The sequence below is a fragment of the Ambystoma mexicanum genome, chromosome 12, assembly GCF_040938575.1.
Source record: "Ambystoma mexicanum isolate Mex_15411 chromosome 12, UKY_AmexF1_1, whole genome shotgun sequence".
Classification (NCBI taxonomy): domain Eukaryota; kingdom Metazoa; phylum Chordata; class Amphibia; order Caudata; family Ambystomatidae; genus Ambystoma; species Ambystoma mexicanum.
The window spans coordinates 999,015,912-999,037,476 of record NC_090936.1 but is presented as its reverse complement, the minus strand read 5'-3'; the positions used below and the strand labels follow the sequence as shown (position 1 = coordinate 999,037,476).

Here is a 21,565-nt window from a genome sequence, read left to right as displayed (position 1 = left end):
CTTCATGCCCAAGGTGCCGTCGGACTTACACCTCAACAAGCCCTTGGTGTTGCCAGTTTTCTTCCCGTCGTCTTCCTTACCGGCCGAGAGGACTCTGCACTCGCTGGACGTAGCAAGGGCGCTTAATTTCTACGTGGACCGCACGAAGAGTTTTCGGAAGACGTCACAGCTGTTTGTGAACTTTGGACCTGTGAACCAATGGAAGGCTCTCTCGAAGGCTAACATTTCAATATGGCTCTCCGGCTGCATCCTGCACTGTCACCGGTTGGCAAACCGACCGTTGCCCGACCGTCCGAGAGCCCATTCGACCATAGCGATCGCTGCTACCACAGCGTTTTTGTCTGGTGTGCCTCTGCTGGACATCTGCAGGGCTGCTACATGGAGGTAGACGCACACCTTCACGAGATTCTACTGCGTTGACCTGGATTCCAGGGAGGAGTCCAGAGTCGGCCAAGCAGTGCTGCACAACCTGTTCGCCTGAAGGTGGGCCTGGTGAGGAGGTAACAGTTGCTTAATATTGAGTTTATGTGATGCTTAATATTGAGCCTATGCCACCTCCCGTGGTTGTGCATGTGTGTACTGCTATGTATTATATTCATGAGCATGTGAATCCATGCCAGACCCCATGCTGGAGAAGGAACAAGTTACTTACCTGTAACTGTTGTTCTCCAGCATGGGTCTGGCATGGATTCACATGCGAATCCTCCCTCCTACCCCTCTGCAGCTCTTCACTTGGTCATACCGGCACTTTTCGTGCTACCAAATCTGAGGGTGGCTGCCAGGAGCGGGGAGAGGGTAGTCATTGGCTGGGGGCAGTATGACCCAGAGACCAGTGATTAGTTACTACTAAGAAATACAGATCAGAAACAAAAGTGATACTGATTTCTTTTCTTTACTGAGGATTCCCATCCTGACTGGGAATATTCATGATCATGTGAATCCATGCCAGACCCATGCTGGAGAACAGTTACAGGTAAGTAACTTGTTCCTACCACTGCCAGGCAGTCCTGGATAAGGCTCTTGTGTGGATCGCACCACTGCGATTCACCACAGGCTCCATAGAACCTATGGAGGGAATGTTGCCAAAAGAGAAATCTCTCCTAATAGGGAGGCCATTGAGTAGACTGGCACAGTAGTCGGATTGAGAGTGTACTGAAGAGGAGATTGGATGCTTGGTGTTGAAGGGAAGATGATGTCTTTTTCTGAGTTGGGGAGATTAAGTCTGGCTGCAGTGGCAGATTTGGAGATAAAGAGCGAGAAGTTCAGATGAGGTGAAGACAACACCAAGGTTGGGTGCAGAAGCAGAGTAGGGAAGTTTGTCAGGGGAGAGGAAGAGATTGCCTGTTTGGATGGGAAGTGGAGATCTTCAGTCTTAGTGGTATTGAGGATGAGATGCCATCCAGTGTTTGATGGCGGAGAGCCAGTTCTACATTCTTTACTGTAGCTTGTCAGATAAGGATGGAATTAAGATGATCTGAGTGTCATAAGCAAATAGTTGATGGAAGCCATAGGAGGAGATAAAGGTGCCAAGAGCAGAGGTATAGAGAGTGAAGATAAGTGCACGCAGGAGTGACCTTTGGAGAATACCAACAGTAAGGGGTGGGGGTGAGTGGGGAGGTACGGCTGTTTCAGGACAACAGGAAGGGTCTGGTGGCGCGAGGTGAAGCAAACCATTGAGGGCCTAGTTCCTGATGCCTAGTAGAGTGTTGAGAGACAGTCAGAATGGTTAACCGGATCAAAGGCAGCACGAAGAATAGATGAGCGGTTAGCATGACGAGCAGAAGAGATGTAGTTGCAGACATTGATGGGAGCTGATTAAGTAGAGGTAGGAAGCCGGATTGAAGAGGATCCCGGCGGTTGTGTGTGTTATGGAACTCTGCGAGTTGGTTTAAAACGACATGTTCTGAGATTTTAAGGATAGACATGACAGTAGCCGACCTGTAGGATGATGGAAAAGTGTCACTGTCGTGAGAGGAGTTGAAGAGGGAAGTAAGATATGGAGCAAAACTGGGAGCTAGGAGTTTCACGATGTGTGGGAATAGAGGATTGATGGTGACACATGAAGGGTTATCCTGAGGAGAAGGTCAAGAATCTCATTGAAGTTAGTGGGGGCAAAGGAATACATTGTCACAAGAGAGGAGGGTAGAGGTGGTGGAGAAAAGTGAACAGTTGTTGGAGATAGAAGGTAATTTGGCAGGGTGTTTTGAATGTTGGAAAGTTTTGAAGCAAAGCAAATAGCTACATCTTTGGAGTAGAGGAGATGGAGTAGCATTTAGGTGGAGAGAGAATTGAGTTGAGTGATATTTAGAGGGGCCTAGCTTCAGAGGATTGAGACAAAATAAAAGATAGAAGTCACGTTTGACAGTTGAGAGCAGAGTAGTTGTTTTGAAGAGCAGTCCGGTAGAGTTGATGATCCGAGGCAGTGTCTAGCTCTTTGCCAAGTGCAAAGGTTTTTCCTCATTGTTGTTTTCATGGTGCCAATGGTAGGTGTAAACCAATGCCATGAAGGGGTGGGTTTAGGAGTGAAGGTAGTAAGAGGAAAGTGAGTTAAGAAGGGAGTGTTAAGAGTAGCATTAAAGTTAGTGAAGTCTTCATTAGTGGATGGAATGGGACATCTTGCATTGGAGGAGAGATTGTGTGGTTGGTCAGAGAGGTACATATGGAATTTGGAGGATGGAAACTTCCTCTTGGCAGTGGAAGTGGTAGATGGAGAGAGTGGGGTAGGAGTGGAGATTGAGGCAAGGATGATGGAATGATCAGAGGGAGAAGGAGCGATGGAGATATTAGAGGCAGAGTTGCGAATAGGTCAAGTTAGTTGCCATTTGAATGGGTGGGCAGAGTGAACACGAGAGCGAGTGGATAAGGAGAAGAGAGCTAAAGTCAGTGGATAGAGTAGTGGAGAGAGGGGAGAGGGTTAAGGTCACCAGTGACAATGAGGTGGTGATGAGGTGGAAGCGAGTCAATGAGTTGGGAGATGTGGTCAATAAATTGACCAGCGAGACCAAGTGGCCTATAGATATAATATGAATGCCATAGGGAGCAGTAATTGTTGAACTAGTGTATTCGAAAGAGTGAGATGTAGCGGGAGATAGTGGAGTACGGGTGGTAGGAAGTTTTGACGGTGAAGGTGTAGGCAGGGTTGTAAAGAGTAGTAAGAGTTGCAGAGTCTGAGGGAGCAAAGGGTAATGAGGTCAAGAGAGGGCGAATGGGACAGAAGGAAGACTGGGTTAAAGGACGTCTTGTTACATACGGATTGTCCATTCCAAAGAGCAATATAAAGAGTAAGATTTAGAGGTATACTGATGAGTCTCTGAAGTATAGGCTCCGGGGGTAGATGTGAGAAGAGGGAAGTATGATGAAAGGTAGGGGTTAGAGGTTTTGTGTACAGAGGGTAGGTGAGCGTAAAGAGTGGTGGCATCGAGGCAATCTGAAATGGGAGGACCATGAAAAGCAGTGAACGAAGAAAGAAGTAGATTAGAAAGGAAGAGCAGTCCTTGGTGAGGTTGGGGCTGAGTAAAGATGTAATGGGACACAGCAAAGCAATAGCCTAGAGGCAAAAAGGCTGGAGGTTGGCTGGTGCCTGCGGCTACAGAGCAGGCTGGGAGATGGAGCCCTGGCACTGCAGCCCTTTTTGTCACTTGATGGTTGTGCAGGTGGCTGAGGGGAGCAAGCGGGATGAAGGATGCTGCACAGAGTAGCGGCATGAGCCGATTGGAGAGCCAGGCACCTCTAGAATGAGTGCCTCTGGTGCTGATATGATGAACTCCGTGTTGCTCTCAGCCCAGTTGAAGCCCCGGTGAAGACCTTTCAAAGATCGCAGTTTTGGTGTGCATAGATCGATCCTGGAGGCTTCTTGTAGGCACCAAAAAGGTTACATGCCCGTTTAGTTTGAGCAAAAGCAGCCTATGACCTTCCAGAGCTATGTCCAGTTAAATGATTCTGCAAATGCTATTTCAAACATTTTTAGCAAAAATATCCCCTAGAAGGGATCCATCTTGTGAAAGCTTGGCCATCCACCCAATTATGATTTTGTTTAGAAATATCCCACAAATATGGATTAGAGGATGAGACATTGTAAGAATAAATTACCATATTGACTATTGTTGTCTTACTTCCTGGTCCCCATTACACCATATCCTCCATCCCCTTTAAAAAGAGCCTGTACTAAAACAGTCAGAACTAAAGACTTGCGATTGAGGCCAGGAACATGCATGAGGAAGGGACTCTGCACCACATGGGAATTTGATGAAGGTATTAGGGAGGGTGACCTAGAGGGAATTGACTGATGTTGGTTAACTTGACCTGTCTTACACTGAAAATTCCAATTGTGGTATGCCATATACTGGAGTAGCTTTAGATTATTTGTTATATTACTCTGTTTAACTGCTCCATCTTGTATTTTGCAGAAAACTTCCATCCTGACAACAATAGGTCTTCTGGAAGAGCCTCTGGGAAATGCCCGTCTCCATGTTGCCAGATTAATTGCTGCTCTTATACAAACAAACACTGCCAGTGTGAACCAAGAGCTCTGCAGGCTCAGCACCATGGATGTATTACTTGTAAGTACTCTGCTACATAATTATAGAGATCATACTACTTTGATAGTTTTGTGCTTCCCCCACCCCCAAGTGCTTCTGTGTTGTTCTTTGCTTATTTGCTTTTGCTGTGTCTTCTTTCCAGGCACACAGGAACAAACATATCTGTATATCATTTAAAGAGCTCCCATATCTGCTATTAGTGATGTTTGATATGGGCCAAGAAAGCTTTCCCCTCTAACCTTTCGAATAGCCCTTAGGGAGATTTGCCCATCAAATGCTTTTTAAAGAAAGCTTTAATTTAGTTGTAAGGCAAGGGAGCATCAAATCAGACATTTAAAGTAGACCAGTCCCTGGGCAAACCATGTTTGTAGGCTGTTTTAAATCTTGAAGCAGGAGAACAGTGGTTTCGAATGGATTGTGTCCTCCAACGTATTCCACATCTTTGACATGTAATGTCCACAGCTGTGCTGCTTCGGAAACTGTTCGGCAGAGGGCGTCCTGCGTCATGGCGTCGGGTCGATGTCCCTCGAAGGCCTCGGTCGAGGGTGACGTCATTGGATGTTATAAGTAGCACGCACAGCCCCTGTAGCCTCGGTTCTGTTTTTACGCAAACGTGTTTGCTTCCAGAACTCGCCGCGGCTGGTGTTATCTACTCGATAATGTCGTCTTCTACCCCACCGACCCCGCCGTCTGGCTTTATGAAATGCCAGGACTGTAAGTCCAAAATGTCTATCACGGACCTGCACCGTATATGCTTGTGGTGTCTGGGCGAGAGCCACGATACGGACGACTGCTCGAAGTGTCAGTCGTTGACTGCCAAGGCTTTGCAGGAGTGTAAGGGGAAATTGCAGGTAGGTCGGATATCCAAACCCCGTAAATCCAAAAAGCCAGCTACTGGTCTTTCCACCAACGACTTGAGGGGGATCTCTGTCTCGCAGTGGTTCCCGCCACTCGTTGTCCTCGTCGAGGCACTCCCGGAAGCAGCGTCACCGTTTCCCTTTCCTGTCCTCGTCGGACAATGGCTCCGTAAGGAAAGTGGCTTGTCCCACTAAATCCTCTTCTCCGGAGGAATGGGAGGCATTCAGGGAGAAAATGCTGGAGATTTTTCAATCTTGGGGCACTGTTCCGTCTGCGCCTTCGGTTGAAGCCGGCAGGGAATGGTCTCGGTCCGACACTCGCGTGCCCTTGGGCCCGGGTGTTTGGCGCGATAAACATTGGGAACTGTCGAGGTCCTGTTCAGACAAGGCTCCGCTAGATCACCAGAGACGTTCCAGATAGGTCTTCCTCCCCAACAAAACCGTTGACGTCTGGGAAGGTGTCTAGGACGGCATTGACACCGTCGGTGCCGTGTCCATCGAGTGCGGCTGTTGGTGCTTTGCCATCGGTCTGACCCACAGCGCCATCGGCGCCATCGGGCCAAATGGTCGGAATTTGCCTTTGGAGGCCCCTGTGGCTGTGGATCCTCAGAGAAAGGCTCCGTCTAATACTGTGAGACCTATTCTTGACTCCAGGTCTACTCCTGTGCCCAGAAGAGTTCTTTAAACCTCTACAGGACATTTATGAGGAGAGGTCTGATGTGGGGTTGGAGCCTTTTGATCCTCCTGGTGAAACACCTGCTGCTTCTGACATGGTCTTTTCTGAGGCCAGTCAGCTGGAGGATCTGAGGCAGTCTTTAGATGATGCCAGTGGCCTCGACACATCTCCTGAGATGAAGTTTGGTAGGCCAGAGCCTGGGGCTCATGCTGAATCCTCCAATAGGAGGTTGATGTCGAGAGTTAGAGTACATGCGGTGGTCCTACACCCCCCTAACCCCCCTAGTTGCATTCAATCAGGATGACCTGACTTACATTTTAGATCAGGGTCCGTCCACTGACCCAGTGTTGGCTTTTCACATGGCGTTACAGAAAAGGCTGGCTGCTACTTGGCAGACCCCAGAGTCGCTTCTGGCGGTCAACACGTCGTTGATTAAGAAATATCGCCCAGCCATTAGCGACCCCGGCTACCTATCCACGTACCCCACTCCTGATAGTTTGGTGGTTCAGGCGGCCACGGCCCTCTCTAGGCAGGCTGCGTACCCTACCATCCCTCCGGATAGGGACGACCAGCGCTTCGATGGTTCGGCACGCAAGGTATTTTCGTCTGGGAGTATGGCACTGAAATCGGCCAACTCCACCTGTGCCTTGGCAACATTTTCTCACACTCTTTGGAATTGTGTCTATCTAGCGGCTGAGCATATTCCCGAAGGGGAAGAAAGGGATGGGTTTCGTGCTATCGTGCAGGATGGCAAGGATGCCATGTGTGAATCCCTTCAGTCTGGGCTGGACATGGCTGATGGTGTTAGCCGGTCCAAGGCTGCGAGCACCGTGATATGCAGAGGCTGCAAGCACAGCGATATGCAGATTTGCGTGGTTGCCGAAGTCTGATTTTGCTCCGGATGTGCAGTCCCGTCTTCTCAACATGCCCTTTGATGGTTCTAATTTGTTTGGCAACAAGACTGACGAGAGCCTTGAGGTTGCAGACCTCCAAAGCAGCTGCTAAGTCTTTGGGTGCAGCTGTTCGTCAACCTCTGCCTTTTCATCCTAGAGGTCAGCAGTGGAGGGGGGGGTCCTTTCGTTACTATCCTCTTGGTAGAGCGAGCGGAGCCACCAGTCAAAGGGGACACCGTAAAACTACCTGTGGTGGACGGGGAATAGGTGCCAAAGCCGCTCAGGGAGCTGCCTCTTTGCCTTCAGGCACTGCCGCAGCCACTCCGAAACATCTGAGGTCAGGTCCCATTGTTCGCCTGTTGAGGGCAGACTGTCTCAACATCTCGAAGAGTGGTGAGCCATTACTTCAGATGCGTGGGTTCTGACAACAATAGCCCACGGCTACTTCCTACCCTTCCTACGCCGGCCTCACGACAATCCACCGGGGAAAGTCTCTTTGTAGATTCCAGACCCGCTCCTTGTGCAGGAAATCTTGACCCTGCTGGAGGAAGGTGCTATAGTACTGGTGCCTGTGGCGGAGAGGAACAAGGGCTGGTATTCCCCCTATTTTTTGATTCCAAAGAAAGACTGAGGACTCAGAGCCATCTTGGACTTACGGTGCTTGAACGAGTTCCTCCGGACGGACAAGTTCAAGATGGTCACTCTTTCTCAGGTCCTTCAGGCCCTTCGACTTCAGGATTGGTTGGTGTGTCTGGACCTACAGAATGCTTATTTTCATGTGCCGATACATCCAAAGCACAGAAAGTACCTGGGGTTTGCGGCTGGCAACTTGCATTTTCAGTTTCGGGTCCTGCCGTTCGGATTGACCTCTGCCCCAAGGGTCTTCACCAAGCTCATTGTGGGGGTGGCAGCATATCTCAGGAGAGGGGGGTGCACATCTACCCCTACCTGGATGACTGAATGATTTGAGCAAGTTCTCCCGAACAAGCTTTGGATCATCTGTTTCACCTGCCACTCCCTTAACAAGCTGGGCTTCTCCCTCAATTTCAAGAAGTCGCATTTGCCACCTTCCCAGCAGCTCTAGTACATCGGGGCTGTGTTGGACACATCCTTGGAGAAGTGCTCGCCACCCAAGGTGAGGGCTGATCACATTGTAGAGATGGTCAACAAATTTCAACATGCCCAGAGTCTTCCGGCTTTCAAATACTTAAGGTTACTCGGCCTCATGGCATCCTGCATTTTCCTGGTCCCAGAGACCAGACTGAGGATGAGATCCTTTCAATGGTCTCTCGAGACGCAGTGGTCCCAATCCTCAGGCAAACTGTCAGATCCTCTTCAGATTCCACTCAGTGTCACATGATCTTCTGTGGTGGGCCAACTAAGGGAATCTTATGAGGGGGGAGCATTTTTGGCAGCCATGGCTGGAGGTGACGGACGCTTCTCTCACAGAATGGGGAGCTCATGCCAATGAGCTGACCACCAGCGGTCGTTGGTCTCCGTCGGAGTCCAAACTCTGCATACATCTTTTGGAGCTGAGGGCCATCAGGCTAGCCCTGAAGGCTTTTCTGCCGTCTGCACGCAGGAAGAGTGTCCTGTTCATGACGGACAACACAGGGGCCATGCATTACCTCAGCAAAAAAGGGGGTGGGGGTAGGGTCAGTACTACGGTGCAGCTCTGGTTCTGGGCAATACGGCAAGGAAACGCCCTCTCGGCAGTTCCACTGGCCGGAGAGGAGAATGCGGCGGTGGACACTCTGGGCAGGCGGAGCACGGTCTCCCACTAGTGGGAGTTGGCTCAGGATGTCGTTCGTGAGATCGTCGCCCTTTGGGGAACCCCTCAAGTGGATCTGTTCGCGACTGGTGCCAACCAGAAGTGCGAGAGATTTTGCTCAAGGGAATTTCCTCCGAGAGGAGCTTTTGGGGACGCGTTAGTCGTGGATTGGTCATTCCCACTTCTGTACGAGTTTCCTCCGGTCCCCGTCATTACTCCGGTTCTAAGAAGGTTTTGGAGTTTCGAGGCCCACATGATCCTAATTGCTACAGATTGGGCCAGGAGAGTGTGGTAGCCGGACCTTCTAGAAATGTCCATCTGTCATCCATGCCGTCTTCCCCACAGAGAGTATCATCGCGCACGCTTGAGGGGGTGGGGCGTGTCGGTTCTCCATCCAGAGGTCAAGAGACTCAACCTTCATTCTTGTTTTCTGAAAGGTTGAGATATAAGGATTGGGACCTCCCTGAATGACGTGATGGAGGTGTTCCTTTCAGCCAGACGTCCGGCAACTAAATCCCTGTACCGTTGTCGTATGTTTTGCGACTGGTGCAAAGGACACAGTGTTGATCCTTTTCAGTGTTCCATTCCGATGCTTCTTTCTTGCTTTCTTTGGCCCACAAGGGTCTGCAAGTAGGTACCATTAAAAGTTACCTAGTGGCGCTGTCTATTTTCAAGCGCTCGTCTGAAGAATGTTCTTATTTTAAGATTCCTTTGATTTCCTAGTTTCTAAAAGGGCTCACGAATGTGTTCCCGGCGTCCCAGTTTAGTGCCGGTTTGGGATCTGAATTTAGTCTTGAAATTCTTGATGGGTGGTCCGTTTGAACCTTTGCACTCTTGTGCTTTGAGACTGTTGACCTTCAAGACGATTTTCTTGATTGACAATGCAGTTACATCTGCTTGCAGAGTGAGCGAATTGCAGGCACTTTCATCTAAGCCACCCTTTACTGTGTTCCACAAGGATATGGTTGTACTGAGGGTACGTCCATCCTTCCTACCTAAGGTAGTGTCTGAATTTTATTTGAGCCAGAAGGTGGTACTTCCTGCTTTCTATCCTCCTCCTGGTAAGGAAGAGGAGAGACTCCATAGATTGGACCCTAGGAGGGCGTTGAGCTTTTATATTTCTAGGATGTCCAGGGTCCGAGTGAACCAGCTTTTTGTGGGGTACACTGGACACCGATTGGGCCAGGCTCTTACAAACAGACCTTGTCCAGGTGGATTATACTCGCCATTACTGAAAGTTAGATTGGCTGGCAAGGATCCTCCTGAGGGTTTGTGTGCACACTCCACCAGGGGTGTGGGTTCATCCACAGCCCTACAAAGGGGAGTTCCTATTAAGAACATTTGTGAAGCTGCAACATGGTCTTCCATCCACACCTTTGTCAAGCATTATTCCCTGGATGCTTTCCATGGTCAAGATATGGCCTTTTCGTAAAGCAGTGTTTTCATTCTGCCATCTGATTGGAGGAGGGAGAAGATTTTAGAAGTACCCAATCAGTGATACTGCTTTAGGCGTCTGTCAAAGATGTGAAATACATTAGAGGACACAATCCATTCGAAGAACAAGTTCTTTACCAACTAGTAACGTTCTTTCGACTGTATGTTCCTCCAACATATTCCTCATCTCCCTCCCAGCCTGCCCCTCTGAAGAATTTCCTGTGCTGTTGTAGCTTACATTCCCTCAAGGCTACATGCAGTCAAGCAGGCATTGTGTATGAGTACGTCACATGTTGTGGTGGGGGAAAAAACATTAACTGAGGCTACGGGTGCTGTGCGTGCTACTTATAACATCCGATGACGTCACCCTCGATGGAGGCCTTCGAGGGACATCAACCCGACGCCATTGACGCAGGATGCCCTCTGCCGAAAAGTTTCTGAAGCAGCACAGATGTGCACATTACATGCCAAAGATGAGGAATACGTTGGATGAACATCCAGTCGAAAGAACTTTACCAGTTGTTAAGTAACTTGTTCTGTGTGTTGATGTGGACATTGTTTTTACCTGCTACAGTCAATTACTATATTTATGTATTTCATTTCTGAGAGCATGGGAACGGCGCAAAGAAATATGGAAAGTACAAAGGGTACTCGGTTATTCCGAGAAGAAAATAAGGCAGATCAGTAGAAGATGTAAGTCTCCAGGGCAGTTACATGTGAAATGACAAGTCTCTGAGAAAGTATTGACCAAAGGGGGCGAACAAGACTAATAGTTAAGTGTTGCGTGCAGCCTTAAGTTAGTGCTTTAATAACTGGTGGTAAGAGGCAAGGTTATGAGCTGAAAGATCTTTTGAAAAGGTGGTTCTCGAGTTGTCTTCTAAATTGTTAGACATGCTTCCTCTCTGAGGCAAAGTGGCAGGTTGGTCCATAGTCTAGCTCCTGCTGCTGTGACTAAAGTCCTGCCATTAAACATTTTTAAATGTCCTTTAAAGATGGTGATTATGTACTTGTAGATATCAGAGCCCTGGGAAGACAGCGTTTGTTGATTTTAGCCTTCAAGTAGTTGGGGCCTAGAGTACTAATAAACCCAGTGGATGAGGCATCAGGATATGAATTTGATGCGTGCATCTACACGTAGAAAGTGGAGGGGCCTTCAATGCTGGGTTGGTGTCATCCCGTGACAGGTGTAGGGTTAGCTTGGTGCTTTGTTTTGAAGTCATTGGATGTGACGACTGCGTCGTTTAGGTAGGCTGAGGTAGAGGCTATTACAATAGTCTAGCTTTGATATGAGAAAGGCTCTTATCACTTCCACTTCGTGTTACATGTTCAGCAGGGTTAGAATGCGTTTGAGCACATGTAAGTAAAATGTGATTTTCTTTTTTAGTCTTGGATCCAGGAGGTGAAATTGGAAGTGCGTAGGCAATCTAAGATTGCTCCTAGGTTTTTTGAGTGAGATACAGGGGTGGGAGATCGACCCAAGTTAAGCAGCATGTTGAAGGGAAGGAGACTACAGCACTCATATATGGATGATCTTTGTCTTCGAAGCATTAAGTCAGAGGCACTATTCTAGATTATCCAGTCCTGTATTTGGATGAGGCAGAATGCGATGAGCAAGGAGACTGCTTTGGCACCCAATTCGAAGCCCATTTGGTTATTGTCTGCGCATGTTGGGATAGGAGAGCATCTATGTGATCACTGCGCTGCCCATAACTGCGCCGATGAAAATGTCGACCCCAATTACGGCGTAGCGCAGTGATCAAATAGATCACTTTACCCACCTCCCACAACCTCATACCCCTATACCAGCCCACTTACCTTCATGGCAGCACACTTATATGTGCGCCGCCGACTCCCTGCTATCCCTGCGGCGTCAGTTCCTCCCTTGCTTTGGTCGGAGCTGATGCTGCAGGTGCTTTTTTTTTTTTACTTTGCTGTACCCCGCTTACCACAGTGATAAGCGGGGGACACACCCATAACACTCGACTCACGTTACTGCACCCAAGGAGAATAGGGGACACACCTGCAACCAACGCTCTGCTTAAGGGCAGTGATGGGAGTCAGTATTTTGTGTGCCCCAAAAGTCGCAGTGACTGCGGTGGCGCACAAATCAGGGTGACATTATGGTATATTTCCGAAGGCGATAGACAATGGAGCAATAAGGCCAGAGAGTGCTTTGAGGTTGGCTTTGAAGAACCATGGGAACAGTACAGAAGACTTTGTGATGCTACAGTTGTAGACAAAAGGGCAGCTAGGAAGGTTGTAGATACTAGTTGAGTTGCTCTCACTGAGAAAAGAGATCATCCAGTTTAGGGCAATACCATCAATGTGCAGAGAAGATTTCAGGAGGTTCAGAAGATTAGGTTTTTTTTTTTAACTTTCTTTATTGGTTTTCAACAGATTAACAGACCATAAACTTTATCATATACTGCATATGTAATACACGTCCACAATTTCCCCCTTTCCACCCTCCTCCCCCCAAGACCACGGTCAACTTAACCGTCCAATATCCAGCCGGTTTAATGGCCAGGGCTGACCGATCCCTCTGAAGAGTCGTCCGCCGCTCTAGGGTGGAGTAATGGTACAGTCAGCGACACCCAGCGGTGTAATTCCTCACTGGAGTCCAGCCTCTGTTCGTGGATTGCGGTTTCCCATGCTCCGGTCTCGGCAGCTATCCACTTCGTAAGGTCACCCCACCACTGCGCCTCGATCGGGCCTCTGGGGCTCTTCCAACCCATGGCTATGCGTCTTTCCACAGTGATATAAATTAAGTCTCTGAGTCTGTTTAGAGGCTTGTTTTTGTGGTTACGGCTGTATCTGCCCAAGATACAAGCCGCAGGGTCGTGCACTTCCAGTTCAATGTCTGCTTTTGCCACCCTTCCCCGCACCTGTGTCCAAAAGATGCGTATCACTGGGCATCCCCAGAACATGTGAGTCATTCCCGACCTAGGCTCGTTGCATTTGGGGCATAGCTGGATTGCAGCGCCCCTGAAACTCGATATTGTTTCCGGAGTTAGGTAAGCCTTGTTGGTGATGTATAGTTGGATGAGTTGTAAGCGGGCGTTTCTGGAGATTTTCTTGTGGTACAGAGTTACCTTTTCCCATTCTTTGTCTTCGAATTCTAGGCCTAGTTCGTTTTCCCACTTTCCTCTGCTTCTGAGCTCATTCCTGGTCGTGCCTAACATTAAGGCTTCATAGAGCCGCGAGGTTTCATGGCCTCCTTCGGCAGTGTTTAACATTGTTTCTATGACCTTGTCCGTTGCTAGGATGGCAGCCACAGGCCATCTGTCCTTCATAGCCTGCATTACTGCTCTGTGGAGTAGGAATTGGCCTGCTGGTAGCTCTGTGGTCTCGCTGAGGTCGGAGAATGTTAGGATTTCTTGGTCCTGAACCAGGTCTCCTAGGGTAGCCACACCGCAGGGTTCCCATTGTGCACGCGTTTCCAGTTGGACCCATGGGCGATGGGCCATGAGTGCCGCTATGGGGATCTGTGGGGAATGTGGATCTACGGACCCCGCTGATCTGCAAGCCCTTTTCCAGAGCTGGGTTCCAAGCTTGGCTAGGTATGGGTAGTGCCTTAGGGCTCCCTCCTTGACTCAGAGTAGGTCTCTGAGTAAGAGGCCGGTCAGAGCTGGTTGGAGAAGTCTGGTGTCTGTAGTGATCTTGTCGGCCATCCATCGCATCACGTGTCTTAGCTGGCTTGCAAGGTAGTACAGTTCGAAGTTGGGGACTTTCAATCCTCCCCTCTCATAGGGTCTTTGAAGTATCTCCAGCGCCACCCTGTGCCTGCCTCCCTGCCAGAGGAACCGCCTGCATAACTTATTAATGTCTCTAAAGGAGGAGGGGGGGGATGTTGAAGGGGACGTTGGTAAAATTGTGTAATAGGCGGGGAAGTGCTACCATCTTGAGGAGACCCGCCCACCCGGCCATAGAGAGCGGAAGCTTTCCCCAGAAATTCATGGATTTTGCCAGGGTATCTTTAGCTCTAACCGTATTGAGGATGTGCTCCGTGTATGTGTTTCGGTGTATAGTGATTCCCAGGTATCTAAAGGAGGTCACCTGCCATTGAAGGTCTAAGAGGGGCAGGGATCTGAAGTCTTCCCTGTATAGTGCAGCTAGCGGGTAGAGGCAGGACTTGTCTTTGTTAATCCGGATTCCCGTGTGATTGTAGAAACCTTCTAGGGTTTCTAGAATGTAGGGCAAGAGGTGTTCGGGATTGTGTAAGTATAACAATGTATCGTCAGCGTACATGGAGACAAGGTGGGTTACCCCGTCAATCTCAATGCCCCCATCTCCATATTCCTGTCTAAGGTATGCGGCCACGGGTTCGGTGGCGATGATATATAGCATCGGGGATAGTGGGCATCCCTGGCGGGTGCCCCTGTGGAGGGACCACGTATCAGAGTATGTCTTGTTGGTTCGCACCCTGGCGGTTGGGTTGGTGTAAACCAATTTGGTCCATTTCAAAAAAACTGGTCCTATCCCCATTTTTACCATGGTGGCATATAGCCACTCCCATCGTACTGAGTCGAAGGCTTTGGTGGCGTCTAATGACGCGACTGCGTATTTCTGAGGCCTCAGTTCCGTGCTGTATATAACGTGGTGCAACCTCTGCAGGTTCTTGGTTATGGAGCGCCCAGGCACATAGCCCGTTTGGTCCTGATGGATTAAATGTGGTATTGCCCTACGCAATCTGTCCGCTAGGAGGGAGGTTAGGATCTTGCTATCAACGTTTAGCATGGATAGGGGCCTGTAGGAACCACAGTCCGTTCCATCTTTGCCAGGCTTGAGGAGGGGGATGATTACGGCTTCCCTCATGGTGTCAGGGAGGGTGCCACGCTCATAAGCTTCATTAAACACCTGGGCCAGCAGAGGGGCTAGAGTCTCCTCGTAAGTCTTGTAAAACTCCCCAGGGAGGCCATCGGTACCTGGGGCTTTTCCAGATGGAAGGGATATAATGATTACCTTTACTTCATCGGGAGTGATGGGCTCGTCTAGTGTTTCGGCCATCTGTGAGTCCAGTTTAGGCAGCTCAATGAAGTCCAAGACATCCTCAATACTGGTATCAACTACAGGTGGGGTCTCGGAGTACAGGTTGTGATAAAAATCTGAAAAGACTGAGTTGATTTCTTTTTGGGTATGTGCGGTGGTGCCATCCGGCTTAAGAATTAGGCAAATGGGTGTACGGGGGATCTCTCTTTTATACAGCCAGGCTAGGAATTTCCCGCGTTTGTCTCCCAGGGCGTGGGTTCTTTCAGTGTGTTTAGTGTAACTCAATTTCCCCAGGGATTCCCAGTGTGTTAAACAGGTTTGCTTTAGGTTGGTTATTTTATGTAGGAGTTCTGGGGTTGAGTCAGCCCTGCTTTCCAATTCACCCAGCTCCCCCTCCGAGCGTTCCAGAGAGGATATGATGGATCTCTGGGCTCCGCCTATGGACGCAATCATTTCCCCCCTCATGACTACCTTGTATGCCTCCCATGCAGTGCCTATATATTTGACGCTATTCAAATTTCTTTCCCAGTAATCCTCAGTACTGTCACTTATGTGTTCCCGGAAAGCCGTATCGTGAAGGGCCTCGGCTCTAAGCCTCCAGGTAGGAACCGGGGATCTAGGCGGGAATACTTCCCAGGTGACCAACAGCGGGGAGTGGTCAGACAGCACCCTGGGCAGGTAAAGGGCATCACCAAACATAGCTTGTTGTTCTTGACTTACAAACAAATAATCCAGCCTAGTATGGACAGCATGGGGTGGGGAGTAAAAGGAAAATATGCGTTGTTCTGGGTGTAGTTCGCTCCACAAGTCTCGGAGTAACAGCTGGCGAGTCAGTTTGGACAAAATTTTGGCCGGGGGGGATGGTGGGCGGGTATGTTTATTATCCGATCTATCCTTTAGGGGGTCTAGAGTGCAATTGTGATCGCCTCCCCAGATCATGACGCTGTCCCTGTAAGGGCTGAGTCGTGAGTACAGGGAATGGAAGAAAGCAGTAGCGTCATGGTTGGGTGCGTAGGTGCTAATTAGGCATATCTCTCTGCCTTCAATGGTGCCGCAGGCCAGTGCCATCCTACCCTCGTCATCCGTTTTTGTGCTTATTAGTCTGAAGGGGATGGTTGGGTCAACCCAAATCAAGACTCCTCTGGAATAAGAGGAGTAGGAGGATCCTATCACGGTCCCTCGCCAAGTCTTGGCCAATGCCTTCAATTTATCTGCAGTTAGGTGCGTTTCTTGGAGCATGGCAATCCCCGCTTTGCATCTTTTCAAATATGCGTGGATGCGACGTTGTTTCACATAGGTATTTATGCCTCTGACGTTACACGTCATGATTTTTATCGTGTCAGCCATGGGTATTCGGAGATCTAGCGTCCATTTTGGGTCTGGCTAGGGGCCTTGTTAGTGGCAAGAGGCATGTAGAGTATTTCAGTGGTCTTGGTGCTTTTTGGTAGAAGTACCTGACTTTAATGCCACCACCCCCTATCCCTCTTCTCAATAGTTTTGAAGTCTCCAAGCATAGGGGCCGTGTTGTCTTCGTGCTGTGTGTAGTGGACGTTGGTGGTCTTGGTGTTTCCCCTTTCCGGCACCTAACATTCGTGCCAACTCCCGTTTCCCCCCCCCCATAACTTTAAACGCCCCAAACTTAAAACAGGTCGAGCGAGGTCTCCCTCGTTGTGACTGTCCCGTTTCCGCTCCGTTAGACCGTACATTGGTCGCCTGGTGCCCTACGGGCGGGTATGAGTATACCCAAAAAAGGAAACTTCCCGGGGTAGAAGAATGTTCGTCTCTGGTGCCTCGCCGTGAAGAATCAGTCCAGCTTTGTCGAGCTTAGCATTTGCGTGGAAGGGCCCTTGAGGGTCATTGGACCCGAATGTTGCCATCATGGTGTGGCTCAGCGCGGTTGTCGTCCCTTTACTTCAATGTCAGGGATCTGTTCCCTGTCCATCCAGTCCCAGGCTTCCGTTGGAGTGTCGAATAGGTGGGCTTTGTTGTTACGTATTACTTTTAATCTGGAGGGATATAGGAGCATGTAGCGCAGTCCGGCAGCCTTCAATCTAGCTTTGGTATGTATGAATTGTGCCCTCTTCAATTGGACCTGGAAGGTGTAGTCGGGGTAGATGGATATTTTGGCAGAGTCTTTAAGGATCTGGCCGCCTGACCGTGAGTAGGCTAGGATGGTCTCCCGGTCCCTATAATTAAGAACTTTCGCTATCATTGGTCTGGGCGGGGTGCCAGGGGGAGGTCTTTAAGTGAGGGATCGATGGGCCCTCTCAATCCTGAAGCCTTGGGAAAGTTTCTCAGTGCCAATCTCCTGTAGTAGGAGGTTCTCCACGTAGTTCGTGGGGTCGGATCCCTCAATGCCCTCCGGCAGGCCAAGGAGGCGGATGTTGTTCCGGCGTGCCCGCCCCTCTGCCTCCTCGGCCCTGTCCTCCAAGTTCTTCACTCTTTGCTGTAGCTCATCAACATCTTTGAGGAGCACTGCTTTGGCTTCAGTGTTTTCGCGAACCTGGGCCTCTAGTGTATCAGTCCTGTTGGCCAAGGAGCGGACGTCCTGGCGTAGGAGGCCCAGGTCTATGGCCACTGCGTCAATTTTGTGCTCCATAGTGGTCTGGAACAGTTTAATGGCTTCGAGGATATGGGTGTTGCTAGGTTCAGTAGCCGTTCCCGGGGGGTCAGGCTGTACTTCTGTGATTGTGCCGTTAATGGTTTCGGAAACTATGGGTCCCCCAGCCGTGAAGGTATCAATAGTGGTTTGGCGCTGTTTGGACCGGGCCCCTTTAGTGGTCATATCGGTTAGTCTGTTGGCTCTCTGTCGTCTCTAGCGTGGACTTGGGGTGGCCAGAGTGTGGCGAGGCTGAGTAGCCGTATGATCTCCAATGCAGGCGTTAATGGTTGGGATTCCTAGAGCAGCTTATCCAGTAAGCGTGGTCGTGTTGGGAGCTCGGGGGAGATCCGTGGTATTGGCTTGTGGGCCCTCAGCGCCTCGAGGTAGGTCGCCTCACCAGTATCTGGTCCGATGGTGGACCAGCAGGACGGGTCCTTGGTATAGTCCTGAGATGCGCCCTGTAGGCCCTCTGTGCTTTGAGGTAGGTCGCCTCACTTGTGTCCGGACCGATACCGGGCCCGCAGGCAGGACCGCTTATGCGCAGGGGCCAGGCCGAGACATCGGGGCTGCCCCTCAGGGTTCCGGGTATGCAGTATGTTCGGGGGATAGTACGCGTGTTGCACCCCCCTTGGAGGTCCCAGTGAATATGGTGGGCTTGGGGGGGGGGGGGTTGCAGGCACGGCACTAGCGGCACGCTCCGGTGAACCTGCTATTAATGGGCTCCCTCCCCCCCTGCTCACCTCGTGGGCTTAGCGACGCCCGGGCTCTCCGCTCTTCGTTTCGGCCGCTGCTCCAGGGGCTCCGCTCGCGGCGGGCTGTGCACAGTTTCTTGGCAGCTCCGCCTCCCGTCTGTGCACCCAGCCGCGTGTGTCCTCTGCAGGCTCCCTGCTCTGGTCGGACAGGACAGCAGGTATTGTTGGGCCTCTGTGTATGCGCATGGGCGTCCGATCAGGTCGGCCTGCTCGGCGCTGCGGTCCAGGTGCAGACCCAGAGCTCCGGTTGCCGCGTAGGTTGGTGTGGAGGAGCAGGCTATTTGGCCCAGGTCCAGCAGGGTGGGGGGGCCGCAGGCACGGCACTTGTGACACTCGAGCTGTTGTAGGGCTTGTCTCCCCCGCTCACCCCGTGGGCACTGCGGCGCCTGGGGCCTCCGTGGCTCCTCCCGGCAGCAGCTCCGAGGGCTCTGTTCGCGGCAGAAGGGCACCTCCTCTCGGCTGTGCACCCAGTAGCGTGTGTCCTCCGCTGGCTCCCCGCTCAGGTCGGGCAGGACCGCAGGTACTGTTGGGTCCAAGGGTGTCCGATCGGCTCAGCCGGCTCGGCGCTGCGGTCCGAGTGCAGCTCTGGTGTATGGGCTGCTGCGTATCTTAGTGTGAGGGAGCCGCCATTTTGGCTCGGATCCGCAGTGCCTTTTCGTGCAGCCGTTCAGTCCCAGCAGGTCACTCTTGGGCGCGGAAAAACAGCCTGCGGGTGCTGGAAGGTATCAGCGTTCGATGGGGAGGTTCGCGGGCTTCAGGGGTTCACAGATTATATAGAAAAACAGCTTATGTTGGTCGCATCGAACTGAGCGCACCCAGAGCACGTCCTCTTCACATGGCAGTTAGCCACGCCCCCTCGAGGTTCAGAAGATTAGTATGCTTTACCGGAACCCCGACTGGTTTTCAGGATATCCCTCAATATTCATGAGTAGAAATGTTCATACATTTAGAATCCTTGTATGCAAATTTATCTCATGAATATTAATGTTGGGTATCCTGAAATCGGATGTGTTTTCAACCCTCAAGGCCTGGAGATGGACAATCCTGCTTTACAATGTCAAAAGCTGCCGATAAATCCAATAGAGTGATGATCACTGGAGAGTTGTTTTCATTGAGGAGAGAATTTCATCCCTGAGGTATAGGAACGCAGCTTCTATCCCTGTAGGGGGACTGCAACGGAATAGGTGGTAGTGTATTAGATTTTGTGATTCAGTCTAATCCGATAATTGCTGTCTTGTGGGATGAACCTGGCAATGTCAGCACTGCTTTTATGGGGGAAACCTCCCCTAATGTGGCCAGGATGAAGCGGACCTTCTCCAATCCAAATCCCTGGTGGCAGTTATTTGAGGGAGGATCACAGAGGGTGAGACGACCCTCATGGAGGTAAAGTTGACTTGCTAGATGAGAAACGGTATCCCCTTTTTCCTTCTAAGGCTATCCTTCCCATACCTAATGCCTTTATGGCTTGTTACACCTCTCCTCATCTACCTAGGAAAAGAGTTGAAAACTGTATACAAAATTACAAACCATCAAAAACTGACTTGCCTACTACCACTAAGAACATTAGCCCAAACTTGATATGCAAGTCGTCAAGAATGGATTTCCATTCCCATAAGCACGAGAACACTGGGCCGAGCAAAAGGTATCAAGTAATACAGAACACCCAAGCCCTAGAGCACAAGTCACGTTCTAGTTTCGAGCACTTACCATGAAGAATATGCTGCAGGGATGCCAGAAGCTGAGAGAAGACTTGTGGGCATTTGCAGGTGTTAGGAGGTCGCTCTCACCTTACCAAAGATAGAGAAGATAACAGAGCCCAGCAGGAGCCACGAAGAACAGAGAAGCTGGGAAACGTAAGTGGAGAACAGGACGCTGAACGCTTGCTGCCAGCTTGCCATGGGAGAGACAAAATATTCCAGGAAAAACCAGTAAGTCCGCGGTAGGGAAGCTGGGACACTGGGGCGTTTCGACAGACATGCCGAACACTGCTAATACAAAACAACCCCTGAAAGACTACATGCAAGTGAACATTGTTATAAAAAGGGGGGGGGGGTAATCGGAACAAGAGACTTGCAACCATAAGAGTGTATGCAATACACATGTGAAAAAAGTCCTAGCAGAATACTATAACCCGGCGAATACAATACCCGAAAAAGCACATGTAAGACACTATCCATGGGTTTAAGGAAGCCCTGACAAGGAAATAATAGGCAATTGTAAATGTGTGTAAGGAATCCCTGGCAGAAGAAAATAACAGGCAATTGCAAATATGTTTAAGGAAGCCATTGCAGGAGAGTATATCAGGTGAATTTTAATTATGAGCATGTGTCTTAATGAGAAAGCCTTGACAGGAACACATATCTGGTATGAAGATGAATAAAGTGTAAATCAAAATTATCTCAAGAAATCCTGATCAGAGCACATCAGGAAAAGGCAGAGGAAATAAATTATAGTAGAAAAGAAAACCTGGCAGGAAAGTACACCAGGTATCCTAACACGACAAAGTCCATGGGTACATTTGTTTTGTGCGTTAGGCGTGTTGATACTCAAAAGACTGATAATCCTGAATGGAAACCAGAGTGAAGAGAAATCCATGGGAAGGGGGAATTGCCATCTGGAGCAAGGAACTCTATGCTTTGGAACTTTTTTGTGTTGAAGTTTCATATTTCCTTTTTGAACATTTTTACATCTCAAGACCAAAGACATGTTCCCTTTCCACTTTAGAATTGTTTTGTTAGAATGCGAGGGACAGAATAGAACTTTGGACACAGGACGTTTCTTTTCTGACATTCAGACTGCTTTAGCAATCCCTTTAATTTTAATAAGTCTTTGACTAAATCTATGAACACCTTGTGTCCGAGTTTCATTCCTGACTCCTCACAGTTGTTAGTTTCTCCTGTATTGTTCTTAGGACAGGGATATTTACAATTGGACAATAGTTTGCAACAATGGTGGAATCATCAGAATGTCTTAATGAGAGGCAACAGTTTAGTCTTTCAGGACTTGGTGAGAGGGTGCTGCTGTGTCTAAAATAAAAAGCAGTTTGCCATCTC

General features: G+C 49.7%; 1 protein-coding gene across 8 annotated transcripts in view; it reads left to right on the top strand.

The window, feature by feature from the left end:
• The window catches only part of PPP6R2 (protein phosphatase 6 regulatory subunit 2), a 2,012,581-nt gene that overhangs the window by 843,673 nt on the left and 1,147,343 nt on the right, over positions 1-21,565 (top strand). For all 8 annotated transcript variants that reach the window (XR_011281892.1, XM_069629515.1, XM_069629514.1 and 5 more), the window contains one exon: positions 4,407-4,559. Coding sequence is in view for 7 of the 8 variants with exons in the window: in XM_069629515.1 (XP_069485616.1) it covers positions 4,407-4,559 (153 nt within the window). In the remaining variant the exon portion in view is untranslated. The remainder of the gene's footprint in view (positions 1-4,406; positions 4,560-21,565) is intronic.